Source organism: Vitis vinifera, chromosome 3 (genome assembly GCF_030704535.1).
Source record: "Vitis vinifera cultivar Pinot Noir 40024 chromosome 3, ASM3070453v1".
Classification (NCBI taxonomy): domain Eukaryota; kingdom Viridiplantae; phylum Streptophyta; class Magnoliopsida; order Vitales; family Vitaceae; genus Vitis; species Vitis vinifera.
The window spans coordinates 5,175,730-5,203,090 of NC_081807.1; the positions used below are offsets into that span (position 1 = coordinate 5,175,730).

General features: G+C 35.8%; 5 protein-coding genes across 5 annotated transcripts; 2 read left to right on the top strand and 3 right to left on the bottom strand.

Annotated features, from left to right (window-relative positions):
- The first annotated feature begins 335 nt into the window (after window positions 1-335).
- Window positions 336-1,725, top strand: LOC100245277 (probable carboxylesterase 2). The gene has a single exon (XM_002285028.5). The coding sequence runs from the start codon at window positions 417-419 to the stop codon at window positions 1,590-1,592; it is 1,176 nt and encodes a 391-aa protein (XP_002285064.2). The 5' UTR covers window positions 336-416; the 3' UTR covers window positions 1,593-1,725.
- Window positions 1,726-2,601: 876 nt separating this feature from the next.
- Window positions 2,602-3,869, top strand: LOC100267581 (probable carboxylesterase 2). The gene has a single exon (XM_002285031.4). The coding sequence runs from the start codon at window positions 2,744-2,746 to the stop codon at window positions 3,710-3,712; it is 969 nt and encodes a 322-aa protein (XP_002285067.1). The 5' UTR covers window positions 2,602-2,743; the 3' UTR covers window positions 3,713-3,869.
- A 1,792-nt stretch (window positions 3,870-5,661) lies between these two features.
- Window positions 5,662-7,029, bottom strand: LOC100262425 (probable carboxylesterase 12). The gene has a single exon (XM_002285035.5). It carries the CDS (start codon window positions 6,844-6,846, stop codon window positions 5,884-5,886), a length of 963 nt encoding a protein of 320 aa, XP_002285071.1. The 5' UTR covers window positions 6,847-7,029; the 3' UTR covers window positions 5,662-5,883.
- Window positions 7,030-8,204: 1,175 nt separating this feature from the next.
- Window positions 8,205-9,825, bottom strand: LOC100257314 (probable carboxylesterase 2). The gene has a single exon (XM_010649467.3). The coding sequence runs from the start codon at window positions 9,582-9,584 to the stop codon at window positions 8,613-8,615; it is 972 nt and encodes a 323-aa protein (XP_010647769.1). The 5' UTR covers window positions 9,585-9,825; the 3' UTR covers window positions 8,205-8,612.
- A 4,178-nt stretch (window positions 9,826-14,003) lies between these two features.
- On the bottom strand, window positions 14,004-18,085 carry LOC100247056 (uncharacterized). Its single transcript, XM_019218261.2, is given in 3 exon segments — window positions 14,004-15,086; window positions 15,089-15,264; window positions 16,796-18,085. Coding segments are annotated over 3 exon segments (1,965 nt in total). The 5' UTR covers window positions 17,766-18,085; the 3' UTR covers window positions 14,004-14,267.
- Window positions 18,086-27,361: the final 9,276 nt, after the last annotated feature.

Here is a 27,361-nt window from a genome sequence, read left to right on the forward strand (position 1 = left end):
GGGTCAAATGTGAGTGGGTACCAAAGAACAACCCATTTATCAATGATATTTATACCGGCCAACTATCTATTTAATTTACCATGTTACAAAATCAGTGGGAAAGCTGGGAATGTACTCTAGAAGTGCATAAATAATAGAATTGTTTTAAGGGGGGTAAAAATGGGAAATTATTATGATTTATTTTTTTAGGGGGCCATGTGTCCCCCCTGAGCCTCGGTTGGCTCCGCTAATAGACAAAATCACGAGTACTTGTCATCCACATGGGATGTTTAGGGAGTTGCTTTCTGTCAAAAACTTAATAATTTTTCTTCTCCTATTTCAGAAGGAATATTCTTTTGATCGATTTAGTTGACCCATAATTTGTATTATCACCGAAATATGATCAAAATAACAAATTTATAAGGAAGAATAATAACATGGGGTGGGGGCCAGGCCGCTTCCTTGTAAGATTTTCTAACCATCCAAACACATATACAACGAAGCGCATTTATCGCTTTAAGAATCCATTCACCAGTCAAACTTCATCTCTTTCCCATCTGCATAGCTCTCAAAGTTATATATATAAACCAGAAGAAAAGGCCACTATCTTTAGGCCTATCTGTTCTTTCTTTTATTCTTCGATGGATTCAAACACGAATCCTGAACTTTCCTTCAATTTCCCACCCTTTCTCCGAGTTTTCAAGGACGGGAAAGTAGAGAGGTTCGTGGGAACCGACTCCGTTCCGCCCTCTCTCAATATTGAAACCGGCGTCAACTCCAAGGATATCGTGATTGATCCAGAAACTGGCGTTTCCGCTAGGCTTTACATCCCTAAAATCAACGACCAATCTCAGAAACTCCCTCTTTTAGTCTACTTCCATGGAGGAGCTTTCTGCATCGAAACGTTCTCTTCTCCTACATATCACAACTATCTGGACTCCCTCGTTGCTGAAGCCAACGTCGTCGCCGTCTCCATCGAGTACAGAAGAGCCCCGGAGCATCCTCTCCCGGTTGCCTACGACGATTGCTGGGCCGCAGTCAAGTGGCTAGTTTCCCATTCCAACAGCCAAGGCCCAGAGCCGTGGCTCAATGACTACGCCGATCTCGACCGCCTCTTCTTCGCCGGCGATAGTGCTGGGGCAAATCTCTCCCACAACATGGCCATACGCGCCGGGACTCGAGGCCACGAATTGGGCAGCGTGAAGGTCTCAGGAATTATTCTGATTCACCCATATTTCTGGGGCAAAGACCCAGTTGGCGCAGAGGTGAAAGACCTGCAGAAGAAGGGTCTCGTGGATTCTCTATGGCTTTTCGTGTGTCCGACGACGAGTGGGTGCGACGACCCGCTGATAAATCCCGCGACTGATCCGAAACTGGCCAGCTTAGGTTGCCAAAGAGTACTTGTTTTTGTGGCTGAGAAGGATACGTTAAGGGATAGAGGGTGGTTTTATCATGAGACGTTGGGGAAGAGTGGGTGGAGTGGTGTTGTGGAGGTGATGGAGGCTGAGGGAGAGGACCATGTGTTTCATCTCTTCAACCCCACTTGCGACAAGGCTGTGGCCATGCTCAAACAAATGGCTATGTTCTTGAATATGGCTCAGTGCAATTCGTAGCTATTGTGATCTTGTCGTTTGTTCTTTGTCGATTTCTTTGGATCTATCTCATGCTTTCAGCTCTTGATTATTAACTTCGTTTTGGCATCTCTTTCTATTATATTTTGTACATATATATAATTTTATTTTAGCACTTTCATGAGTCTAGTAGTATAATATTTTACTTGTATCTAGATGTATATTTACCGAAGGGTTAACTTGCTTGTTTGTTGGCCATATCTCTTCCCATTCACACAAGAGGCTACAACTAGCTCAATATGTTGAAAATTGAAATCCTAGATGTTATATTAATATTTTCAAAGCATGTATAGCTCCCAAGAAGATACATTAAAACTTGATTGAATGTGGTTTTACAAGTTAAGGTGGTGATCTTTTTTTGGTTTTTTGTTGAAAATAATTTGTTTTTAGAATTTAGGTCGTCTATTTTTCTACTTTTTTATAATTTATCATAAACTTTTTACTAAATATAAAAAACTAAAATATGTAATTTTTTTTAAATAAAAAAAATAACATATTGGGTTTTCCTTATTTTTTAATACTTAATAGAAATAAAATACTACAAAAACAAATAATCTAATATTTAATACTATTAAACATTAAGATTCTATTTAGAATTAAGTAAAAAAAAAACAAACATCACCTAAGTTTTTGAATCATCAAATAAATTAATTAATTAAAATAAAAGTAAGAAAACATGAAATGTTAACTTAACAATTTTGTTTTTTCCTTTTTGTTTTTACTAAGTAAAAATCTATAGGTTTTGAATTGATTATTTGCGTTGAAATGGATAAGTGCAAGGGAGAATGAGTGACAAAAGAGGAAGATAGACAAGGTGGTTTGGATTGTGGAAAGAGAAAGGAAATCCCATGTTTGAATTTTGAGGATTAGAGGGTAATTTGTGTTACACGTCCATCTTTAATTTCTCTCTTCACTTAACCTTGTTTAAATATTAAAAGGGAAAAAAAAATGAGGCTAGCTGAGAGTGCATATAATTTCCAACCATCCAAATGCACGACAAAACGCATTTATCGCTTTAAAAATTGCATCCACCGATCAAAGTTACCTCCCTTTTCAGTTTCATAGCTCAAAATTATGTATAAATAAGAAGAAAACGCCATCATTTTTAGGGTCAGCTTATTGTTTTTTCTTCAATGGATTCAAGCGACAATTCTGAACTGACCTTCAATTTCCCACCTTTTCTCCGAGTTTTCAAGGATGGTAGAGTAGAGAGGTTCCTGGGAAACGACACCGTTCCGCCTTCTCTCAATGTCGAGAACGGCGTCCACTCCAAAGACATCGTGATTGAACCAGAAACTGGCATCTCCGCCAGGCTTTACATCCCTAAAATCACTTACCCATCTCAGAAGCTACCCCTTTTAATCTACTTCCACGGCGGAGGTTTCTGCATCGAAACCTCCTCTTCTCCCACATATCACAACTATCTGGACTCCCTCGTCGCCGAAGGTAACGTCGTCGCCGTCTCCGTCAATTACAGAAGAGCCCCGGAAGACCCTCTCCCTGTTGCCTACGACGATTGCTGGACTGCATTTAAATGGGTCGTTTCCCACTCTAACAGCCAAGGCCTAGAGCCTTGGCTCAACGACCACGCCGATTTCAACCACCTCTTCCTCGCCGGCGACGATGCCGGAGCAAACCTCGCCCACAACATGGCCATACGAGCCGGGACTCGAGTCAACGAACTGGGTGGCGTCAAGGTCTCAGGAATCATTCTGGTTCATCCATATTTCTGGGGCAAAGACCCAATAGGCTCAGAGATGAACGACCTGCAGAAGAAGGCTCGCGTGGATACTCTGTGGCATTTCGTGTGTCCGACGACGAGTGGGTGCGACGACCCCCTGATAAATCCGGCGACTGATCCGCAACTGAGGAGCTTGGGCTGCCAAAAGGTTCTGATTTTTCTGGCTGAAAAGGATATGTTGAGGGATAGAGGGTGGTTTTACTATGAGACGTTGGGAAAGTCTGGGTGGGATGGTGTTGTGGACTTGACGGAGGCTGAAGCAGAGGACCATGTTTTTCATATCTTCAAACCCACCTGTGAAAAGGCCGTGGCTATGCGCAAACGAATGGCTTTGTTCTTGAATCCCCAGAATTTCAATTGATCATAGCTATTGTGATTCTGGTTGTTTGTTGATGTCTCTCATGCTCTCGTGGTTTCATGTTCTTGATCATCGTTACTTGTTTTTCCATCTCTTATATCATGCATGCAAAAACCTTACGTAATTGAAATAATAAATAATTGAGATTTATTTACATTAATTTTTATCTCTTTATTTTTATACTAATTAATGTATGTTACATTATTTTGTACTCTAATTAATTTTATTCTTTTATATTTTCTTTTATCATTTGTGCATGCCACAATATCATATATATATCATTAAATGACTTATTTTTAACCATGCACTTCTTCTAAGAATCAAGATTGCAAATTCAATGGGTATCAAATCTATATAATAGAATTTTAATTCCTATTTTCTTATAAGAATTAAGTTAGTATTTGAAAAAAAAATTAAAAATTAAAAATCAAAAATGATTTCTCTTTAAAATTGTTAACAATTATATATGATCACATATGAATTTAATTAATCTAGTGAAGTCACAATATGGTAATTAACTCGAATATCCTAGTCAAACGATACCCTTTTATGTGTGGAATTAAGGATAGATATGAGGCTCCTTAGAAATGGTTCTCAATTATTTTTAAGAATAAAATTTGATTTAGAAATTCATACATCTAGATTATGAAATGCCTAAATAGAATGAATAACACTTCTTTTTATCCTAAAATTATTATTTTTAATATTTCAAAAATAGAAAGAGAAATCAATCGAGATAGAAATTTTTACCTTAAAACAACTTGTATTGTCTACTAAAAATTATGCAGATATAAAAATCACGAAATTAAATATCAAGTAAAATACAAATTCACTACCGTTGAAATAACAATACATAAATTTATTTTATACATGTTATCTTTAAATCTTACTTTTCAATGCCTACATTGATCTTCATGCCCATGATACAACATCACATGTGTGCCAATGGACTAGACCTCAGCATATGAAGGGATGCAAATTTCTTCACGAACCCAGGAAATGAGAAATACAATTTTTTTTAAGAGTTTTGTGATGTGGAAAGGATATTTAATTTTCTTAACAAAATTGCATCATAGTCTAAAAAGTCTTTTTGGCATAATTTACTTAGGATAAAAATCTCAATATTTTAATAGTGCGATTGATAACGATTTTAGAAAACGTTTCTATTATTTTTAATACTTAAATAATACAAATTTTAAAGTGTTTAAAAGTTTGAAAACGCTTCTTAGAATTATTGTCAAATGAGAATTTAAATTTAAAATTTTTCAAAACAATATTTAAAAAACACTTTACACTCTTTTTAATTGGTTTATATTTACTTTTTCATCCATTTATCATGTAATGTGAGTGATTAATGAAGGGTAATATCGGTATCTAAATCTAAAAAAAAAAACTCCTAAAACACGGTGAGTGGAATAAAATTACCAACCTAAATGACTTTGGCTGTTGCACTAACTAATATCACCAGAGGAAAGGTACCCACTGAGCCATAATAATGTAATTTCCCATGAGGGCTGAAAAAATGGTCAATTTCCATTAGTTTTGGTCGGTTGGTGGTAGTGCACTTCTATGTAATTTTCTGTCCTTTTCTCAATGATCAAACAGATACGAAGTAAAATAAATGAATTTGTTGAATTGCAACCTTGATAATTGAAAGATACTGTGTTTTCCAAAAGAAGAATGCTGAATTCATTAAATCTTTAGGAGCAGCAAGATGAGTTATAAAAGGAAAAAACCAAAGAATGAAGGTACCGTTGCTTAATTAGACTGCCTTTGATAGAATTATTTTTAATTTTTTTAATATTTGAAATTTTTTATTTTTTAAATATTATAAATATTATAAATATTTTTCAAAATCACTCCCAAACTCTTTCATAGTGAATTTTCAAGGGTGACCATAACATGTGGTCTCCTAAAAGTTTCCTCCACATGTGTATAAGGCGTCTACCATGTGAAACCCCCCAAAATTTCTCATTTTTTCCTATAGAAATTTGTTAGGAGCATACATATTATTCATAAAAGCGTCGATATAATAAGTAGGTAGATAAAATTATCCAAATACATATTAAGAAATGGTAATTAAACCAGCCAATCCCAAATACAAGTTTGGGCCTTCTTCCCCATATCGCATTTGGCCAAAAGATGTAGTCATCACCCAACACAAACCGTAGAGCCTAGTCTTGATTCATAAAAGAGGCCAGCCTTTTCATCAAAGCCACAGCCTTCTCACAACCAGGCTTGAACAAAAAAAACACATGATCTTCTCCTTCCGTCTCCACAATCTCCAACGCCCCACCCCAACCACTTTTACCCAATACCTCATAATAAAACCACCCCCTTTTTCTCAGTCCATCCTTCTCTGCTACACAAACCAGCACCTTACTGCACCCTAATTTTCGTAAATTCTGGTCTGCTGCCGGGTTTATTATTGGGTCGTTTATCCCGCTCGTGGTTGGACACACAAAAAGCCACCTGTTATCCACACCTGGCTTCTTATCGACGAGGCTGTCACCGTCACCACGGCTATCACAATCAGCTTCTCTCCGGCCGAAATATGGATGAAGTAGACAAATTCCTGACAGCTTCACACCACCCAATCCTTCAACCCCAGCTCTTGCAGCCATGTTGTGGGCAATATTGGCTCCGCCGCTGTCTCCGGCAAGAAAAACTCGCTTGAAATCAGAATGATCATTCAGCCAGGCTTCAGGGCCTTGCCCAAGACTATGGGAAACCACCCACTGGGTTGCAGCCCATGAATCTTCATGAGGTACGGGGACGGGATGTTCAGGTGCCAGTCTGTAATCAACAGACACTGCAATGATGTTTGCTTCAGCGACAAGAGAAGTGACGTAGTTGTGGTATATGGTGCAGTAGGGAGAGCCCAGGCAGAGGGCTCCGCCATGGTAGTAGATCAGCAGAGGGAGCTTCTGGTCTGGATTGATGGTGTTTGGCTTGAAGATACGCGCAGATACGCCTCTTTCAGGTGCAATTGCAACGTCTTTGGTGGAAACCCCAGTTTCAGAATCGACCGACGGTGGAACCACGTCGGTGCCGAAAAACCTCTCCACCCGCCCATCTGTGTATGCTCGGAGAAACGGTGGAAAATCGTGAGCTATTTCAGTTGCTTTTGGATCCATTTTTTAAGAAAAGAAGAAAACGAAAGTTTATGGCCTGGTTGAGACAGAGAGATAGAGAGAAGACTATGTATGTTGGATCAGTGATCAGATATAAGAATTTAAGTAGAGTTCTTGTGGGAAAAAGTCTGGTATGTTGGTAGTTGAATCTTGACCATATAAATATTAGTATAAAAAATTAATGTGTGAAAATTTTGGCATTTTATAATTTGCTATATATTTAAATTATGTTAATTAAATATTAGTAATAATTCTTTCACATGTCCTAAATTTTCTAACTAACATGGGCCTAACAAGGAAGGTCGGAAGCTAAAAATAAATAAAAATAATAATTTTAATAATTAAAAAATAATTACCTTAAAAATCAAGGAAGGTCCGAAACTTTCAAGTTACATTAAACAACCCTACTTGAATTAACTCATAACACACTAGTCTTTGGAGAGCCAAGAACTGGGCTTCAGAAAATGGCTGGATTGTGGAGAACACGTCTAGATTCCTTAGAACAGGTTTCCAGAGCACAAAGTTTAAATTCATTTGCGAGTCCATGTGATCCACAGAGCCATTGTCATTATTTCCCCCGTCCTTTCATTTTCTGAGTGTTCATATTGGAATAGAGAGAGCCATTGAACGATTTTCCAAGGATTCGGTGAGAACAGAGAAAAAGGAAAAGGATATTGTTGGTGTCTAGCCATCGACTCATCACCATCGTTCGGTCTTATTGCCAATTGGTACATGTTCTCTTCCTTTCTAAACACTCCTAGTTGTGGACCCTCAAAGACCTTAATATGGATTGGCATGGCTTGAGAAGAGCAAGTTTATTGGGCTTGTGGCATCCAAATTTCCACATATTTTCCATTAACATATAGTGGGGAGAATTTAATGGAAGTTTAAGGCAAGTAGAGACGTAATGTGAACGAATTGAAAAGGGTGTTGGTGCTTAATCGTCACTTGTCACTTGGTGACCCTTTAGGTCGTTAAAGTAGGTATATTTTCCCCACCTTTTAAAATTTCCAAATTGTGGGCCCTCAAATGGCCCTAAAAATTGCAATGGTATGAAACAAGAACACAAAATTTGGTAACCCAAATGTAAAAATAGAATAGAGATGTGACATCCCACATGGAAAATTTTTTTACATTATATAAGCATGCACTTCTCATAACCCTATAGATATGTTTTAAAGTAGTGAGTCATTTTGGGTACAAAGCATCTCCGGCCTCGGTGTTCGTCTATTTGACTCGCAATCTTACAATTTCGTGGACGTTGTGTCTACCCCCATAAGATTACGGTAGACGGGGTGCTTACAAAAGATATAAGGCAAAATTGGCAAATAAAACAATCAAACTTTCATAAAATAAAAAGGCGATCTCAGTGTGAGGTTTGTTTGGCCCCATACAGGTGTTCGTCTATTTGATCTTACAATTCCGTGGACTTTGTTGTGTCTACCCCCATAAGATTGTGGTAGACGGGGTGTAAATAAACAATAATATTTACACCGTGTGGAACGAGTTCTTACAAAAAGATATAAGCCAGAATTGGCAAATAAAACTTTCATAAAATGAAAAGGCATAGTCAGCACAAGGCTGACTTATTAATTGAGAAATTAAAAACTCTCTTCTAAAGCTCCAGCACAAGGCTGACTTATTAATTGAGAAATTACAAACTCTCTTCTAAAGCTCCAATGACCTGAACTTATTCTTGATTGATGAGAGAGACGATCCTTTTCATCAGGAAATTACAAACTCTCTTCTAAAGCTCCAATGACCTGAACTTATTCATGATTGATGAAAGAGACGATCCTTTTCATCAGGGTCACGGCCCTTTCACAACTAGGCTTGAACAAATGAAACACATGCCCCTCCCCCTCTGTCTCCATAATCTCCACCTCTCCACTCCAACCACTCTTACCCAATGTCTCATAATAAAACCACCCTCTTTCCCTCAGCGCATCCTTCTCTGCAACACAAACCAGAACCTTACTGCACCCTAGCCTCCATAACCTCTCATCAGCCGCCGGATTGTACCTTGGGTCATTGAACCCACTAGTTGTTGGACACACATAAAGCCACCTGTTATCCACACCGGGCCTCACGTCCGGTCGACCACCACTGGCATTGTCATCAACCTTGCCAACATCATCTTCTGATTTTCTCCCAAAATATGGATGAACTACACAAATTCCTTGCAGCTTCACACCACCCAGCCCTTCAACCCCGGCTTGTACAGCCAAGTTGTGTGAAATATTGCCTCCTGCACTGTCTCCAGCCAAAAAAACTCGCTGAAAATCAGCGTGGTCTTTCAGCCAAGGTTCGGAGCCTTGCCCATTACAATGGGAAACCACCCACTGAAGCGCAGCCCATGAATCTTCATAAGCTGCAGGGACAGGGTTTTCAGGGGCTAGTCTGTAGGCAACAGACACTGCAATGATGTCAGCTTCGAGGACTAGAGAAGTAAGGTAATTATGGTATATGGAGCAGTAAGGGGAGCATAGGGAGAAGCCTCCGCCATGGAAGTAAACTAGTAGAGGAAGCCTTTTCTCTGGGTTAACGGAGTTCGGCTTGAACAGACGTGCCGATACGCCAGTTTCAGGTGCGATCACAACGTCCTTGGTGGAAACCCCGGTTTCCGAATTCATTGCCGGTGGAACTACATCTGTGCCGAGCAACCTCTCTACAAGGCCATCTGTGTATACCCGGAGAAATGGGGCAAAGTAGTATGCAACTTCAGCAGTAGTTGAATCCATTATTGAACCAAAGAAAAGCTAAGACTGAGAAAGTGTTTGTTTGTAGATAGAGATGTTGGATTACAAGAAATGACACCCACCTCTATATATATATTGTTGGATGGAGTTCAAAAGGAAGAAGATGATTTGATCACGATGCTTCAATCTGTATATATATATTCGCAGCAGAAACAAAGAGAACAAGTATGATTTGTGGTCTTAAAACACTTTTGGATTTATCTTTTAAAAAAATATGTCATGGCTTATCTTACATCGAGAATATTAGCCTTGAAGGTTGCAGACCTTTAATCAATAATTTTCTAATATCTCCGTGGAAGAACTAAGTAATAATTGAGGCTGCTTTGGGTCATTTGCTGCCATTATTAACCCAACAAACGAAAGAAGTCATGGGATGATGGTCGGCTCTTTAAAAAACATATTTTTAACACAGTTTTCGAGCGTTTAATCCGTAAATCAAGGGCTGTTGTTTGTTACCCACTCTTTATTTTATTTTGGGTACCTAACCGCACTTTACCCCAATAATAAAATGACACGCGTAAAGTGCATGTCATTAAAAAATTTACAAATACTTATTAAACCTATAAAAAATGATTGAGAATAATCCGCATTTCATATATATCTAAATATTATAATTTTTTTTATAATTTAATAAATTACCTAACTCTTACAACTATCCTTATATTCTCATTATTCATATATATAAGAAGGATATTAATTTAATATGAAAATTAAATAGTTTCAACTACCACATTACAAAATATATGAGATGTATTTTTGATAAATCAAATTTAAAAATTATATATGTTTGAAACTTTTTAAGGGAGAAAATTTAAAATTTGTATTCTATGAAGAAGATGAAGGATTTCAAGTTATTACAAGTGTCAAAGGTAATATTTGATATATTTTTATTTAAATATAAATTTTGTAGATAGAAATGTTATGTTAAATAATGAATATGTAATGATTTATAAAATTTAAATTTTAGAATTTTTTATGAGTTTATTATTAATCAAATTAAGATAATTTAATCTTTTGTTATTAGTAATATTTTTATATCATTTTTTTTTGTGTTCATAAATTAAATTTGAAGATGAAGTTTTATATGTCTTGAGGAAGACATTATATGAAGGATGTGAAGTGATTACAAGTGTTAAAAGGTAACATTTGATATATATATATATATAAATGTTGTAGGTAGAAATGTCGTGTGAAATGACATTTAAATATGTAATGATTTTTAACATTTAGATTTTTGAATTTTTTTTATGAGTTATTATTAATCAAATTGAGACTATTTAGTCATTTGTTATAAAATCGTCATCAATATTTTTTATGTTATTATTTTGTGTATTCATAGATTAAATTTGAAGATGAAGTTTAATATATCTTGAAGAAGAAAACAAGAATTTTGTCTCTTGGGAAGATATTATACGAAGGATTCCAATTGATTACAAGTGTTAAAGGTAAAATTTGATTTTTTTTTATCTAAATATAAATTTTGTAGGTGGAAATGTCATGTTAAAGAGGGTATAAACAATGTGAGAAGACTAACAAGTAATATGAAAAGAAGGTACGAATAATGTAAAAAAAAAAGCTACAAACATTGTGAGAGATGATACGAATATTGTGAGAGGGGGTACGAACATTGTAAAAAATTGTACGAAATAATGTGAGAAGTTGTACGATCAATGTGAGATTGGGTACGAACATTGTGAGAAGATGTACGAAAAATTGTGAGAAATAGTACGAACAATGTGAGAGAGGGTATAAACATTGTGAGAGATGATACGAACATTGTCAGATGGGGTACCAACATTGTGAGAGGTGATACAAACTTTGTGAGATGGAGTACGAACTTTGTAAGATGGGGTACGAACTTTGTGAAATGGAGTACACACGTTGTGAGATGATGTATGAACATTGTGAAATGGGGTACTGACATTGTGAGATGGGGTACTGATATTGTAAGAAAGGGTACGAATATTGTAAGAGATTGTACGAACATTGTGAGGGTGGTACAAACTTTATGAGAGATTGTATGAACTTTGTGATATATGGTACAAACTTTGTGAGAGATTGTACGAAACTTTGTGAGATGGGATACGAACTTTGTGAGATATGGTACGAATATTATGAAATGATGTACGAACATTGTGAGATGGGGTACGAACATTGTACGAACTTTATGAGAGATGGTACGAACTTTCTGAGATGGAAAAAAAAATCTTAAAATAAAAAATTTGAGAATTTTGGAGAGTACCAAAATGTGGGAATTGTACAAAAATGTGAGGAAATTTTTTTGTGTTTTAAATTTCAAATTTTTTTGTGTCTAACTTCCATCATTTCTAAGGATGATTAGTATGCCTAAGCAATATTGATGCTATAAGAAGTGACAAAAAAAAATTAAATCAAAAAAATTAGAAGGTAGGAAAAATGTAAGTGTAATTAGTCTTTTTAAAGAATATCATAACTATTTGGAGTTGGATTTTTTTAAAATAAATTTTAAAATACGTATCTATTGTTAATTAGTATTTGAAAATTGTATTATTAATTTTTATTGTAAATTTGATTATTTTTGTTAGGACAAGAGTGGATGAAATATTGAAAAAAGGAAAACCAATACAATGGTTAATTGAAGTTGAAAAAGAAATTGCATTATTTCAATTAATTTTAAGCATAATTTGAGCCCTCTCCAATTTTTTAATGTATCATTTTTTTTTTAAGTTTTTGGATGATATTTTTCATCATTTGCGTAATTAGTATGGATAACCAATATTATTACATTTTCAAGAAAAAAATTGATTTAGAAAGTCATACATCTAGATTATGAAATGCCTAAATAGAATGAATAACACTTCTTTTTATCCTAAAATTATTATTTTTAATATTTTTAATATTTCAAAAATAGAAAGAGAAACCAATCGAGATAGAAATTTTTACCTTAAAACAACTTGTATTGTCTGCTAAAAATTATGCAAATATAAAAATCACGAAATTAAATATCGTAAAATACAAAATCACTACCGTTGAAATAACAATACATAAATTTATTTTATACATGTTATCTTTAAATCTTACTTTTCAATGCCTACATTGATCTTCATGCCCATGATACAACATCACATGTGTGCCAATGGACTAGGCCTCAACGTATAAAGGGATGCAAATTTCTTCACGAACCCAGGAGAAATACAATTTTTTTAAGAGTTTTGTGATGTGGAAAGGATATTTAATTTTCTTAACAAAATTGCATCATAGTCTAAAAAGCCTTTTTGACATAATTTGCTTAGGATAAAAATCTCAATATATTAACAGTGCATTTGATAGTGATTTTAGAAAACGTTTCTACCATTTCTAACACTTAAATAATACAAATTTTATAAAGTATTTAAAAGTTTAAAAACGTTTCTTAGAATTACTGTGAAACGGCAGTTTAAATTTAAAATTTTTCAAAACAATATTAAAAAACCACTTTACACTCGTTTTAATTGTTTTATATTTACTTTTTCATCCATTCATCGTGTAACGTGAGTGATTAATGAAGGGTAATATCGGTATCTAAATCTTAAAAAAAAATCCTAAAACACGGTGAGTGGAATAAAATAACCAACCTCAATGACTTTGGCTGTTGCAGTAACTAATATCACAGAGGAAAGGTACCCACTGAGCCATATATAATAACCATTAGTTTTGGTTGGTTGGTGGTAGCGCACTTCTATGTAATTTTTCCGTCCTTTTCTCAAAGACCAAACAGATACAAAGTAAAATAAATGAATTTGTTGAATTGCAACCTTAATAATTGAACGATACTGTGTTTTCCAAAAGAAAAATGCTGAATTCCTCCTATCTTTAGGAGAACCTCAATATCCACGGGCTTATTAGCTAAATGACAATTGGTACATATAATACATCCAGTCACTTCTCATGGATTTTCATAACCTTGCTGTGCAAAAATGGTCATATGCTTGACACCGACCGGGAGGGGCGAAACAATGAATCAATTATCCAGTACCAAATCCATCGGTCATAAATCTTTCTAGAATATGGCTGCCTCCACCCATGTTGAAATCAAATTCTCTATCATCCCCTATCTACTGCAGTCAAGTAACTTCACCCAAGAAACTAAGATAAGAACTAGTTATTTTAGTTAGTTTATTCGGAATCAGTAACTAATTCATTGTGTAACTAATTGATTCTCTTCTATTCCAAATACTGCTACAGCAAGATGAGTTATAAAAGGAAAAAACCAAGGAATGAAGGTACTGTTCCTTAGTTGGAGTGCGTTTGATAGAAGTATTTTTAAATTTTCTAACATTTAAAATTTTTTATTTTTCAAATATTAAAAATATTATAAATACTTTTCAAAATCACTCTCAAACTCATTGATGGTGAATTTCCAAGGGTGACCATAGTATGTGATCTCCTAAAAGTTTCCTCCACATGTATAAGGCGTCTACCATGTGAAACCCCCCAAAATTTCTCATTTTTTCCTATAGAAATTTGTTAGGAGCATACATATTATTCATAAAAGCGTCGATATAATAAGTAGGTAGATAAAATTATCCAAATACATATTAAGAAATGGCAATTAAACTAGCCAATCCCAAATACAAGTTTGGGCCTTCTTCCCCATATCGCATTTGGCCAAAAGATGTAGCCATCACCCAACACAAACCGTTGAGCCTAGTCTTGATTCATAAAAGAGGCCAGCCTTTTCATCAAAGCCACAGCCTTCTCACAACCAGGCTTGAACAAAAAAAACACATGATCTTCTCCTTCCGTCTCCACAATCTCCAACGCCCCACCCCAACCACTTTTACCCAATACCTCATAATAAAACCACCCCCTTTTTCTCAGTCCATCCTTCTCTGCTACACAAACCAGCACCTTACTGCACCCTAATTTTCGTAAATTCTGGTCTGATGCCGGGTTTATTATTGGGTCGTTTATCCCGCTCGAGGTTGGACACACGAAAAGCCACCTGTTATCCACACCTGGCTTCTTATCGACGAGGCTGTCACCGTCACCGCGGCTATCACAATCAGCTTCTCTGCGGCCGAAATATGGATGAAGTAGACAAATTCCTGACAGCTTCACACCACCCAATCCTTCAACCCCAGCTCTTGCAGCCATGTTGTGGGCAATATTGGCTCCGGCGCTGTCTCCGGCAAGAAAAACTCGCTTGAAATCAGAATGATCATTCAGCCAGGCTTCAGGGCCTTGCCCGAGACTATGGGAAACCACCCACTGGGTTGCAGCCCATGAATCTTCATGAGGTACGGGGACGGGATGTTCAGGTGCCAGTCTGTAATCAACAGACACTGCAATGATGTTTGCTTCAGCGACAAGAGAAGTGACGTAGTTGTGGTATGTGGTGCAGTAGGGAGAGCCCAGGCAGAGGGCTCCGCCATGGTAGTAGATCAGCAGAGGGAGCTTCTGGTCTGGATTGATGGTGTTTGGCTTGAAGATACGCGCAGATACGCCTCTTTCAGGTGCAATTGCAAATTTGCAACGTCTTTGGTGGAAACCCCAGTTTCAGAATCGACCGACGGTGGAACCACGTCGGTGCCGAAAAACCTCTCCACCCGCCCATCTGTGTATGCTCGGAGAAACGGTGGAAAATCGTGAGCTATTTCAGTTGCTTTTGGATCCATTTTTGAAGAAAAGAAGAAAACGAAAGTTTATGGCCTGGTTGAGACAGAGAGATAGAGAGAAGACTATGTATGTTGGATCAGTGATCAGATATAAGAATTTAAGTAGAGTTCTTGTGGGAAAAAGTCTGGTATGTTGGTAGTTGAATCTTGACATATAAATATTAGTATAAAAAAAGATTAATGTGTGAAAATTTTGGCATTTTATAATTTGCTATATATTTAAATTATGTTAATTAAATATTAGTAATAATTCTTTCACATGTCCTAAATTTTCTAACTAACATGGGCCTAACAAGGAAGGTCGGAAGCTAAAAATAAATAAAAATAATAATTTTAATAATTAAAAAATAATTACCTTAAAAATCAAGGAAGGTCCGAAACTTTCAAGTTACATTAAACAACCCTACTTGAATTAACTCATAACACACTAGTCTTTGGAGAGCCAAGAACTGGGCTTCAGAAAACGACTGGATTGTGAGAACACGTCTAGATTCCTTAGAACAGGTTTCCAAAGCACAAAGTTTAAATTCATTTGCGAGTCCATGTGATCCACAGAGCCATTGTCATTATTTCCCCCTTCCTTTCATTTTCTGAGTGTTCATATTGGAATAGAGAGAGGCAATGAACGATTTTCCAAGGGTTCGGTGAGAACAGAGAAAAAGGAAAAGGATATTGTTGGTGTCTAGCCATCGACTCATCACCATCGTTCGGTCTTATTGGCAATTGGTACATGTTCTCTTCCTTTCTAAACACTCCTAGTTGTGGACCCCCAAAGACCTTAATATGGATTGGCATGGCTTGAGAAGAGCAAGTTTATTGGGCTTGTGGCATCCAAATTTCCACATATTTTCCATTAAAATATAGTGGGGAGAATTTAATGGAAGTTTAAGGCAAGTAGAGACGTAATGTGAACGAATTGAAAAGGGTATTGGTGCTTAATCATCACTTGTCACTTGGTGACCCTTTAGGTCGTTAAAGTAAGTATATTTTCCCCAGCTTTTAAAATTTCCAAATTGTGGGCCCTCAAATGGCCCTAAAAATTGCAATGGTATGAAACAAGAACACAAAATTTGGTAACCCAAATGTAAAAATAGAATAGAGATGTGACATTCCACATCAAATAGAGGGAAAAGTTTTTGACACTATATAAGTATGGATTTCTCGTAACTCTATAAATATATTTTAAAGTCGTGAGAGTCATTTTGGGTCCAAAGCAGACAATATCTACACAGTTGAAATATGGTATCAGAGTCGATCTTAGAAATCGAGCCATTACAAATGGTATCAAATCCGATCTCCGACCTCGGTGTGGGGTTTGTTTGGCCTCATATAGGTGTTTGTCTATTTGACCCGCAATCTTACAATTCCGTGGACGTTGTGTACCCCCATAAGATTGCGGTAGACGGGGTGAGGAACAGTTCTTACAAAAGATATAAGGCAAAATTGGCAAATAAAACAATCAAACTTTCATAAAATGAAAAGGCATAGTCAGCACAAGGCTGACTTATTAATCGAGAAATTACAAACTCTCTTCTAAAGCTCCAATGACCTGAACTTATTCTTGATTGATGAAAGAGACGATCCTTTTCATCAGGGTCACGGCCCTTCCACAACTAGGCTTGAACAAATGAAACACATGCCCCTCCCCCTCTGTCTCCATAATCTCCACCTCTCCACTCCAACCACTCTTACCCAATGTCTCATAATAAAACCACCCTCTTTCCCTCAGCGCATCCTTCTCTGCAACACAAACCAGAACCTTACTGCACCCTAGCCTCCATAACCTCTCATCAGCCGCCGGATTGTACCTTGGGTCATTGAACCCACTAGTTGTTGGACACGCATAAAGCCACCAGTTATCCACACCGGGCCTCACGTCCGGTCGACCACCACTGGCATTGTCATCAACCTTGCCAACATCATCTTCTGATTTTCTCCCAAAATATGGATGAACTACACAAATTCCTTGCAGCTTCACACCACCCAGCCCTTCAACCCCGGCTTGTACAGCCAAGTTGTGTGAAATATTGCCCCCTGCACTGTCTCCCGCCAAAAAAACTCGCTGAAAATCAGCGTGGTCTTTCAGCCAAGGTTCGGAGCCTTGCCCATTACAATGGGAAACCACCCACTGAAGCGCAGCCCATGAATCTTCATAAGCTGCCGGGACAGGGTTTTCAGGGGCCAGTCTGTAGGCAACAGACACTGCAATGATGTCAGCTTCGAGGACTAGAGAAGTAAGGTAATTATGGTATATGGAGCAGTAAGGGGAGCATAGGGAGAAGCCTCCGCCATGGAAGTAAACTAGTAGAGGAAGCCTTTTCTCTGGGTTGACGGAGTTCGGCTTGAACAGACGTGCCGATACGCCAGTTTCAGGTGCGATCACAACGTCCTTGGTGGAAACCCCGGTTTCCGAATTCATTGCCGGTGGAACTACATCTGTGCCGATCAACCTCTCTACAAGGCCATCTGTGTATACCCGGAGAAATGGGGCAAAGTTGTATGCAACTTCAGCAGTAGTTGAATCCATTATTGAACCAAAGAAAAGCTAAGACTGAGAAAGTGTTTGTTTGTAGATAGAGATGTTGGATTACAAGAAATGACACCCACCTCTATATATAAATTGTTGGATGGAGTTCAAAAGGAAGAAGATGATTTGATCACGATGCTTCAATCTATATATACATATTCGCAGCAGAAACAAAGAGAACAAGTATGATTTGTGGTCTTAAAACTCTTCTGGATTTATCTTCTAAAAAAATACGTCATGGCTTATCTTACATCGAGAATATTAGGCTTGAAGGTTACAGACGTTTAATCAATAATTTTCTAATATCTCCGTGGAAGAACTAAGTAATAATTGAGGCTGCTTTGGGTCATTAATTTGCTGCCATTATTGACCCAACAAACAAAAGAAGTCATGGGATAATGGTCGACTCTTTAAAAAACATATTTTTAACAGAGTTTTCCAGCGTTTAATCCGTAAATCAAGGGTTGTGGTTTGTTACCCACTCTTTATTTTATTTTGGTACCTACTCACATTTTACCCCAATAATAAAATAACACGCATTATAAATGAATTACCTAACTCTTACAACTATCCTTATATTCTCATTATTCATATATATACAAGAAGAATACTAATTTAATATGAAAATTAAATAATTTCAACTACGACATTACAAAATATGTGGGATGTATTTTTGATAAATCAAATTTGAAAATTATATATGTTTAAAATTTTTAAGGGAGAAAATTTAAAATTTATATTTAACGAAGAAAATGAAGGATTTCAAGTGATTACAAGTGTCAAAGGTAATATTTGATATATTTTTATTTAAATATAAATTTTGTAGAATAGAAATGTTATGTCAAATAATGAATATGTAATGATTTATAAAATTTAAATTTTAGAATTTTTTATGAGTTTATTATTAATCAAATTAAGACAATTTAATCTTTTGTTATTAGTAATATTTTTATATCATTTTTTTTTTTGTTCATAAATTAAATTTGAAGATGAAGTTTTATGTCTTGAGGAAGACATTATATGAAGGATGTGAAGTGATTACATATATATATATATATATATATATATATATATATAAATGTTGTAGGTAGAGATGTCGTGTTAAAGGACATTTAAATATGTAATGATTTTTAACATTTAGATTTTTGAATTTTGTTATGAGTTATTATTAATCAAATTGAGACTATTTAGTCATTTGTTATGAAATCAAAACCAAAACTTCATAAGATCTCTTTGTAAGGTTGTTGGTGCATTAGGACTTTCATGCATTTTATTCTTTATTTATGCACCAAAATCATTCAACAGTAATATTGTTTTAAATATCTTAAGAATTGGATGATTTCATGTTTTCAACTAAAACCTTGTATTAAATGATTTTCAAACTTGTGTTAAAAGGTTTTAAGTTGAAAAAGGTTGGGTGTTGAACCAAAAAATGGCTCAATCGGTCTACCGGTTGTGCTCGTCCGGTCGATGACCGATTGAGGGAGGCCAAAAAGTTTCTCTCTTCCCTACTTTTTAATATATATATATGCAATTATCTTTATATTGCTTATCATATACTTACATATAATTGTCTCTTAAATTCACATAGTTTAAACTTGCGAAAAGAGACCATCACACTATTCACCCCCTCCCCCCCCCCCCCCCCCCCCCCCTCCCCCTCCCCCTCTCTAAAGTGATTACCATAGGTTGGATTAGCCTCAAATTTCTAACAAGTATTAAAGGTAAAATTTGTTTTTTTTTTTAATCAAAATATAAATTTTGTAGGTGGAAATGTCATGTTAAAAAGGGCATAAACAATGTGATAAGAATGTACGAATAATGTAAAAAAAAAGGTACAAACATTGTGAGAGATGATACGAACATTATAAGAAATTGTACAAAACAATGTAAGATGTGGTACGAACAATGTGAGATTGAGTACGAACATTGTGAGAAGATGGTACAAACAACGTGAGAGAGGGTATAAACATTGTGAGAGATGATACGAACATTGTAAGATGGGGTACGAACTTTGTGAGATAGAGTACACACATTGTGAGATAAAGTACGAACATTGTGAGATAGGGTACGAACATTGTGAGATGGGGTACTGACATTGTGAGATGGGGTACTGACATTGTGAGATGGGGTACTGACATTGTGAGAGGGGGTACGAACATAGTAAGAAGGGGTACGAATATTGTGAGAGATGGTACAAATATTGTGAGAGATGATACGCACTTTGTGATATATGGTACGAACTTTGTAAGAAAATGTACGAACTTTGTGAAAAAATTGTACGAAACTTTGTGATACTGGATACGAACTTTGTAAGATGTGGTACGAACTTTGTGAAATATGGTACGAACATTATGAAAATATTGTACGAAACTTTGTGATATTAGGTGCGAACTTTGTGAGATATGGTACAAACATTATGAGATTATGTACGAGCATTGTAAGAGGGGGTACAAACATTGTGAGAGATTGTACAAACTTTGTGAGAAATGGACGAACTTTATGAGATGGAAAAAAAAAATCTTAAAATAAAAATTCTGAGAATTTTGGAGAGTACCAAAATGTGGGAATTGTACAAAAATGTGAGGAAATTTTTTTGTGTTTTAAATTTCAAATTTTTTTTTGTGTCTAACTTCCATCATTTCTAAGGTGATTAGTATTCCTAAGCAATATTGATGCTATAAGAAGTGACAAAAAAAATTTAAATCAAAAAAATTAGAAGGTAGGAAAAATGTAAGTGTAATTAGTCTTTTTAAAGAATATCATAACTATTTGGAGTTGGAATTTTTTTTAAAAATAAATTAAAATAAATTTTAAAATAAGTATCTATTGTTAATTAGTATTTGAAAATTGTATTATTAATTTTTATTGTAAACTTGATTATTTTCGTTGGGACAAGAGTGGATGAAATATTGAAAGTAGGAAAACCAATACAATGTCTAATTGGAGTTGAAAAAGAAATTGCATGATTTCAATTAATTTTAAGCATAATTTGAGCCCTCTCCAATTTTTTAATGTATCATTTTTTTTAAAGTTTTTGGAGGATATTTTTCATCATTTGCGTAATTAGTATGGATAACCAATATTATTACATTTTCAAGAAAAAAAATCTTAAAATTGGAAAAAGATTTTTTAATGTTTTAATGCTTTTATTGTTTTTAATTTTTTTGAGGATAATTTTCATCATTTTTAAGCTTAATTAGTATCAATAAACAATATTATTATATTTTCAAGTGGATTTTTTTTTTTTTGCAAAATTCGAAAAATTGTAAATTTGTACTCATTTTCACATTCTTCGTACCCTTTACAATTACTTAATGTTTTAAAATTTTAATTTTTTTAGGATAATTTCTATCATTTCTAAGCTTAATTAATATTAACAAACAATATTATTTGTATTTTCAAGTGAAAAAAAAAATAATAAAATAATAAAATTCCAAGGGTACGAAGAATATGAGGATTTATCACATTCTACGTACTCTCTCCAATTTTTTAGTATTTTAATTTTTTTATTTTTTGAGGTTAATTTCCATCATCCCTAAGCTTAATTAATATTAATAAACAATATTATTATATTTCCAAGTGAAAAAAATTCAAAAATACAAAAAATTGTTAAATTTCTATAGTATGAATAATGTGAAGATTTATCATATTCTTCATACCCTTCCTCCCATTCTTTGTATGCTTACTCACATTCGTCGTACCCTTTACAATTACTTAGTGTTCTAAATTTTTAATTTTTTTTAGGATAATTTTCATTATTTCTAATCTTAATTAATATCAATAAACAATATTATTATATTTTGAAGTGGAAAAAAATCTAAAAAAGTAAAAAAAAAATGTAAAATTTCAAGGGTACGAAGAATATGAGGATTTCTCATATTATTTGTACATTTCCTCACATTTTTTCATACTCTTTCCAATTTTTCAGTATTTTAATTTTTAAATTTTTTTAAGGATAATTATCTCTAAGCTTAATTGTTATCAATAAATTAACAATATTATTATATTTAAAAAAATTCAAAAAAATATGAAAATTTGTCAAATTTCCAAGGTACGAAGAATGTGAGGAAGAGTATGGAGAATGTGAGGATTTGTCATATTCTTCGTACTTTTCATCACATTCTTTGTACCCTTATTCACATTTTTCATACCTTTTACAGTTACTTAGTGTTTTAAAATTTTAATTTTTTTAGTATAATTTCCATCATTTCTGAGCTTAATTAATATCAATAAACAATATTATTGTATTTTCAAGTGGAAAAAAATTCAAAAAATTGTAAAATTTCAAAGGTACAAAATTTTCACACTCTTCATACCATTTCTCATATTCTTTGTACTCTCTCCAATTTTAAATTTTATTTTTAGGATAATTTCTGTCATTTTGAAGTAGCAATAAACAATATTATTATATTTTCCAAGTAGAAGAAAAATATGAAAAATTGTCAAATTTTCACGGTACAAAGAATGTGAGTAAGGGTACGAAGAATGTGAGAATTTCTCATATTCTTCGTACCATTCCTCACATTTTTTGTACCCTTACTCACATTCTTCGTACTCTTTATAATGACTTAGTGTTTTAAAATTTTAAATTTTTTTAGGATAATTTCCATCATTTCTAAGCTTACTTAATATCAATAAAAAAATATTATTATATTTACAAGTGGAAACAAAAATTCAAAAAATATGAAAAAGTGTAAAATTTCATGGGAAAGAAGAATGTGAGGAAGAGTACAAAAAATATGAGGATTTCTCACATTCTTAGTACCAGTTAGAATTTGAGAAGGCAAAACTCTGTTCTCTTCGTAGGAGAAACAAGAGTGAAAGAGAGTTTATATATTGTTCAAGAAACTCTATTACCAGAAGTAAAGACAGCTGTAGAGATAGTTGTCATAACAGAAAGTACAGCTCACAAGAGCTTCTAGAAAGAAGTTGTTACAATAGAACAACACAAATAAAGGAAACAGAAAGCAAGTAAAGACTATCACGTGGGATCTATAACCACTTCCTCTATCTTTGGCTTATCATCCCCCCTCAAGTGAAAGGGTCTTAGAGCTATGCAAAGCTGTGACTTGAGAGACAAGAACCGAGAACTTGTAAGATGCTTAGTCAAAAGATCAGCTGGCTGATCTTCAGTAGGAACAAAATGCAGTTGTATCTTGCCTCGTATGACTTGATCTCGGATGAAGTGAAGATCTATTTCAATGTGCTTCGTTCTAGCATGAAACACAGGGTTCTTTGCCATATGATAAGCACTGATATTATCATACCAAAGCAGGGGAATCGCAGGTATAGGAACACATAACTCTTGCAACAAGGCTTGCATCCATATAATTTCTGCAGTAGCTAAGGCAAGGCCACGATATTCAGACTCGGCACTGCTGCGAGACACCACCTTTTGTTTGGTAGAGGACCAAGAGACTAAGTTACCTCCCAGATACACCAAATAGCCACTGGAACTTCGCCTATCATCAGGTTGAGCACCCCAATCTACATCTGAGAAGCCTTCGATTGTCAAATTGGTTGAAGGACTCAGCAATAACCCATCTTGCATTGTTCCTTTAAGATAACGAAGGATTCTTTTGACTGAAAGCCAATGAGCTGAGGTAGGTTGTTGCATGAATTGACATGCCTTATTAACTGCAAAAGCTATATCAGGCCTTGTTATTGTTAGATACTGAAGTGCCCCTACCACACTTCGATATTGAGTGACTTCGTCCATAGGATCACCATCAAACTTGGACAAATTCTTCCCAACAGCTCCGGGTGTTTTTGCTGGTTTGGTATCAAACATTTCAGTTTTATGAAACAGATCAGAAACGTATTTGGTTTGGCTTAAATTCATAGAGCCTTCATGGTAAGAGACTTCTATACCGAGGAAGTATGATAGTTGTCCCAAATCTCTCAAAGTAAAAATAGAATCAAGCTTAGCAATGAGTGAGGAAATCTGTGTTGAGGAGCAACCAGTGATGATTATATCATCAACATAGACAAAAACAATCAAAGTAGTAGACTCACCAAAGTGTAGAAACATAGAACTATTAGTTCTAGAGTTGCTGAATCCCCACTGTATAAGGGCAGAACTGAGTCGTTGAAACTAGGCTCGTGGTGCTTGTTTCAAACCATATAGAGCCTTCTTCAATCGACACACTTTGGTTGGGAATGTAGTATCCAAGTAGCCAGGAGGTTGAGACATGTAGACTTGCTCTTCTAACTCACCATTGAGAAAAGCATTGTGAACATCAAGCTGCCTAATTTCCCATTGAAAACTGAGAGCCACAGTTAGTATGATTCGAATGGTTGCAGCCTTAACCATCGGACTAAAGGTCTCAAAATAATCAAGACCATGAGTTTGGTTATACCCCTTAGCCACAAGTCGGGCTTTATATCTCTCTATGCTCCCATCTGGCTTGTGTTTCAACTTGTATACCCACTTACAGCCTATTAGATTAACTTCAGAAGGTTGTTCAACAAGATCCCAAGTTTGATTCCGATGAAGAGCAGCAATTTCTAAATCCATAGCTTGAATCCAATTTGGATCCTTGAGAGCTTGTTTGAGTGTATACGGTTCTGAGATCTTTACAGCAGAGAGATCAAGAATGGTCTTCTTCTTGGTTATACCTCGCATTAGCCTTGTTGTCATGCGTGGAGCAGGGGAAGGAGAAGGAGGTTGATCCTCATGTATAGCTTCGGGTAAGGTACTAGAGGCAGGAGTAACAGTAGGACTACTCACAGAATCAGAAGCTTCACTCGTGGAAAGAGAGGAAGAAAGTGAAGATGTGTGGCTGCCATTAGAATAGAAGGTTGGAAAAGGAAAAGAAGTTATAATGGCTGGAGTTAAAGTATCAATTGAAGTGTCTTTGGTTGGGGAGAGAGGGTGAGTTTTAGCTAGAGGAAATTGTCCCTCATAAAAAACAACATGAGGAGTGATGTAAACTCGTCCAGTCAGAAAGTCAAGACACAAAAATCCTTTGTTATGAAGACTATAACCAAGAAATAGACTTTGAACAGAACGATATTGAAGTTTGTGACTGTTGTAAGGACGGATGAATGGGTAACACAAGCAGCCAAAGACTCTAAGGGACTTGTAATCCGGAACCTTTTGAAAAAGTGTGAAATAAGGGGAGTTATTCTAGAGTACCTTACTTGGCATTCTATTGATGAGAAATGTAGATGTCTGGAAGGCATATTGCCAGAATTCCATTGGTAAGGAGGCATGAGCCAACAAGGCCAACCCGGTTTCAACAACATGCCTATGCTTTCGTTCAACTCTCCCATTTTGAGCTGAGTTATACGGGCAAGAAAACCGATGAAAAATGCTTGTTTGCTGAAGAAACGTCTTGAAGGATCTGAACTCACCACCATTATCAGACTGTAGGCATTTGATTTTAGCATCAAATTGATTTTCTACTTGGAGTTTGAACTTCTTAAAAGCAGGAAGGGCTTGGTTTTTTGTTTGAAGAGGATAGAACCAGGTGTACCGTGAGTAGTCATCTAGAAACAAGATGAAATATCTAGCACCAGAGGTAGACTTGACTGAGGCAGGTCCCCAAAGGTTAGTGTGAACAAGTTCCAAAGGTTTGGAAGCACAAGAAAGTGAAAGATGAGTAGGTAATCTGTGACTTTTAGCAAGCTGACAAGAAGAGCAAACAGTAGAACAAACAGCATTTTTATTCTTTTCAAAAGAGACATTACAACTCTGCATAATTTGGGTTACAATGTCAGTAGAAGCATGGCCTAGTTTGTGATGCCATAACTTCACTTTATTACCAAAGATACTGGAATTATGAGAGTAAAAAGTAGAAGAATTAGTAGCACCAACAAAGGCTACTTTCTTGCTGTTCAAAACTGGGAATCGGTAAAGTCCATTCTCAAGCTTGCCTTGAGTAAGCACCTTCTTCGTATGTAGATCCTTCACAAAGAAACTATTAGACCGAAACTCAATTAAGGCATTATTGTCTAAGCAGAATTTAACAACACTTATCAAGTTTGCTGATATAAAGGGGACATGAAACACCTTTTTGAGATGAAAAGAACGTGAATCAGAAAGTAAACGATAAGAACCAGTGTTGGAAATGGATAGGTGCTTACCATTACCAATTGTCACCTTATCTGTGCCCGTGTATGGTGAAGAACTAGTCAGATTGCCCACACTCTGAGTCAGATGATGACTGGCTCCAGAGTCAAGATACCAAGTGTCATCTGCAAGATTATTAGAAGAGGCAACCATAGCAGGTATAGAGTTTGGATTACCAGCATTTGAGGGAAAAGTATTACTGCTCTGAGAGCTTTGATAGGAGATATCAAATCTGTGATAACAGATCTGAACGGTATGACCAAACTTGCCACACAACTGGCATTGTGGTTTCTTAGAACTGTTGGAATTGTGCCTCCCATTTTGGCCATATCGACCCCCTCGACCACGACCTCTGTAGGTATAGTTGCTGATGTTTGGGGTATGATTCTGTCCTCGACCGCCATTATACCTCCTTCCACCACCTCTGCTATTAGATGAAGAGGCATAATTGGCTGATATAGGAGAGAATTGTTCAATCGAGCTTTGTTGCTCAAGGCGATGTTCAAACGCAAGAAGCATACTGTGAACAGCTTCAATAGAGATCTTGTCATATCTAATATTAATAGCAGTTACAACTGCATTATAGTCGGATCCAAGTCCGCCGAGGAGATTCATAACTTGGTCTTGTTCTGAGACAGGTTCTCCAATTGCTGCTAGACTATCTGCAGCTCCTTTAACCTTCATGATATAATCGATCATAGACAGAGAACCTTTCTTGGTTGACTGTAACTTGAGCCTTAGCTGCATAATTCTGGCTCTGGAGGAAGATGAGAAGGTTTTCTCCAATGCATTCCAAGCAGAGTGAGAAGAGTTGTGACCAATGATTTGTGCCATGATCGCTGGTGTGAGAGACGAGTAGAGCCAGTTGAGGATCGTTCGATCTTGTCTTCTCCAAGCAACAAAGGCAGGATTGTTCAATCCTGAACTGAGTTCTTTATCTGGACAGATGGAAGATCCGTCTATGAAATCTTCAAATCCATTGGCAAAAACAACATTATCAATCTGAGATTTCCACAGAATGTAATTAGTCCGATCAAGTTTCATAGGTAGAGTATGATTGAGCATCTGATAAGAAGGATGAGACGCCATTGTAGTGCTTTTTCTAGATCCAATCGAGCCAGAGGATGAAGAGGATTGAGTGGAAGCGGAAGCCATGATTGGATCTTAAGGAAAGAGATGGAAAACTGAGAAAAAATAGGAGAAAAAAAATAGGAGAATACTCACACCTTTGATCGAGAGGCTCTGATACCAAGTTAGAATTTGAGAAGACAAAACTCTGTTCTCTTCGTAGGAGAAACAAGAGTGAAAGAGAGTTTATATATTGTTCAAGAAACTCTATTACAAGAAGTAAAGACAGCTGTAGAGATAGCTGTCATAACAGAAAGTATAGCTCACAAGAGCTTCTAGAAAGAAGTTGTTACAACAGAACAACACAAATAAAGGAAACAGAAAGCAAGTAAAGACTATCACGTGGGATCTGTAACCACTTCCTCTATCTTTGGCTTATCAGTACCATCTC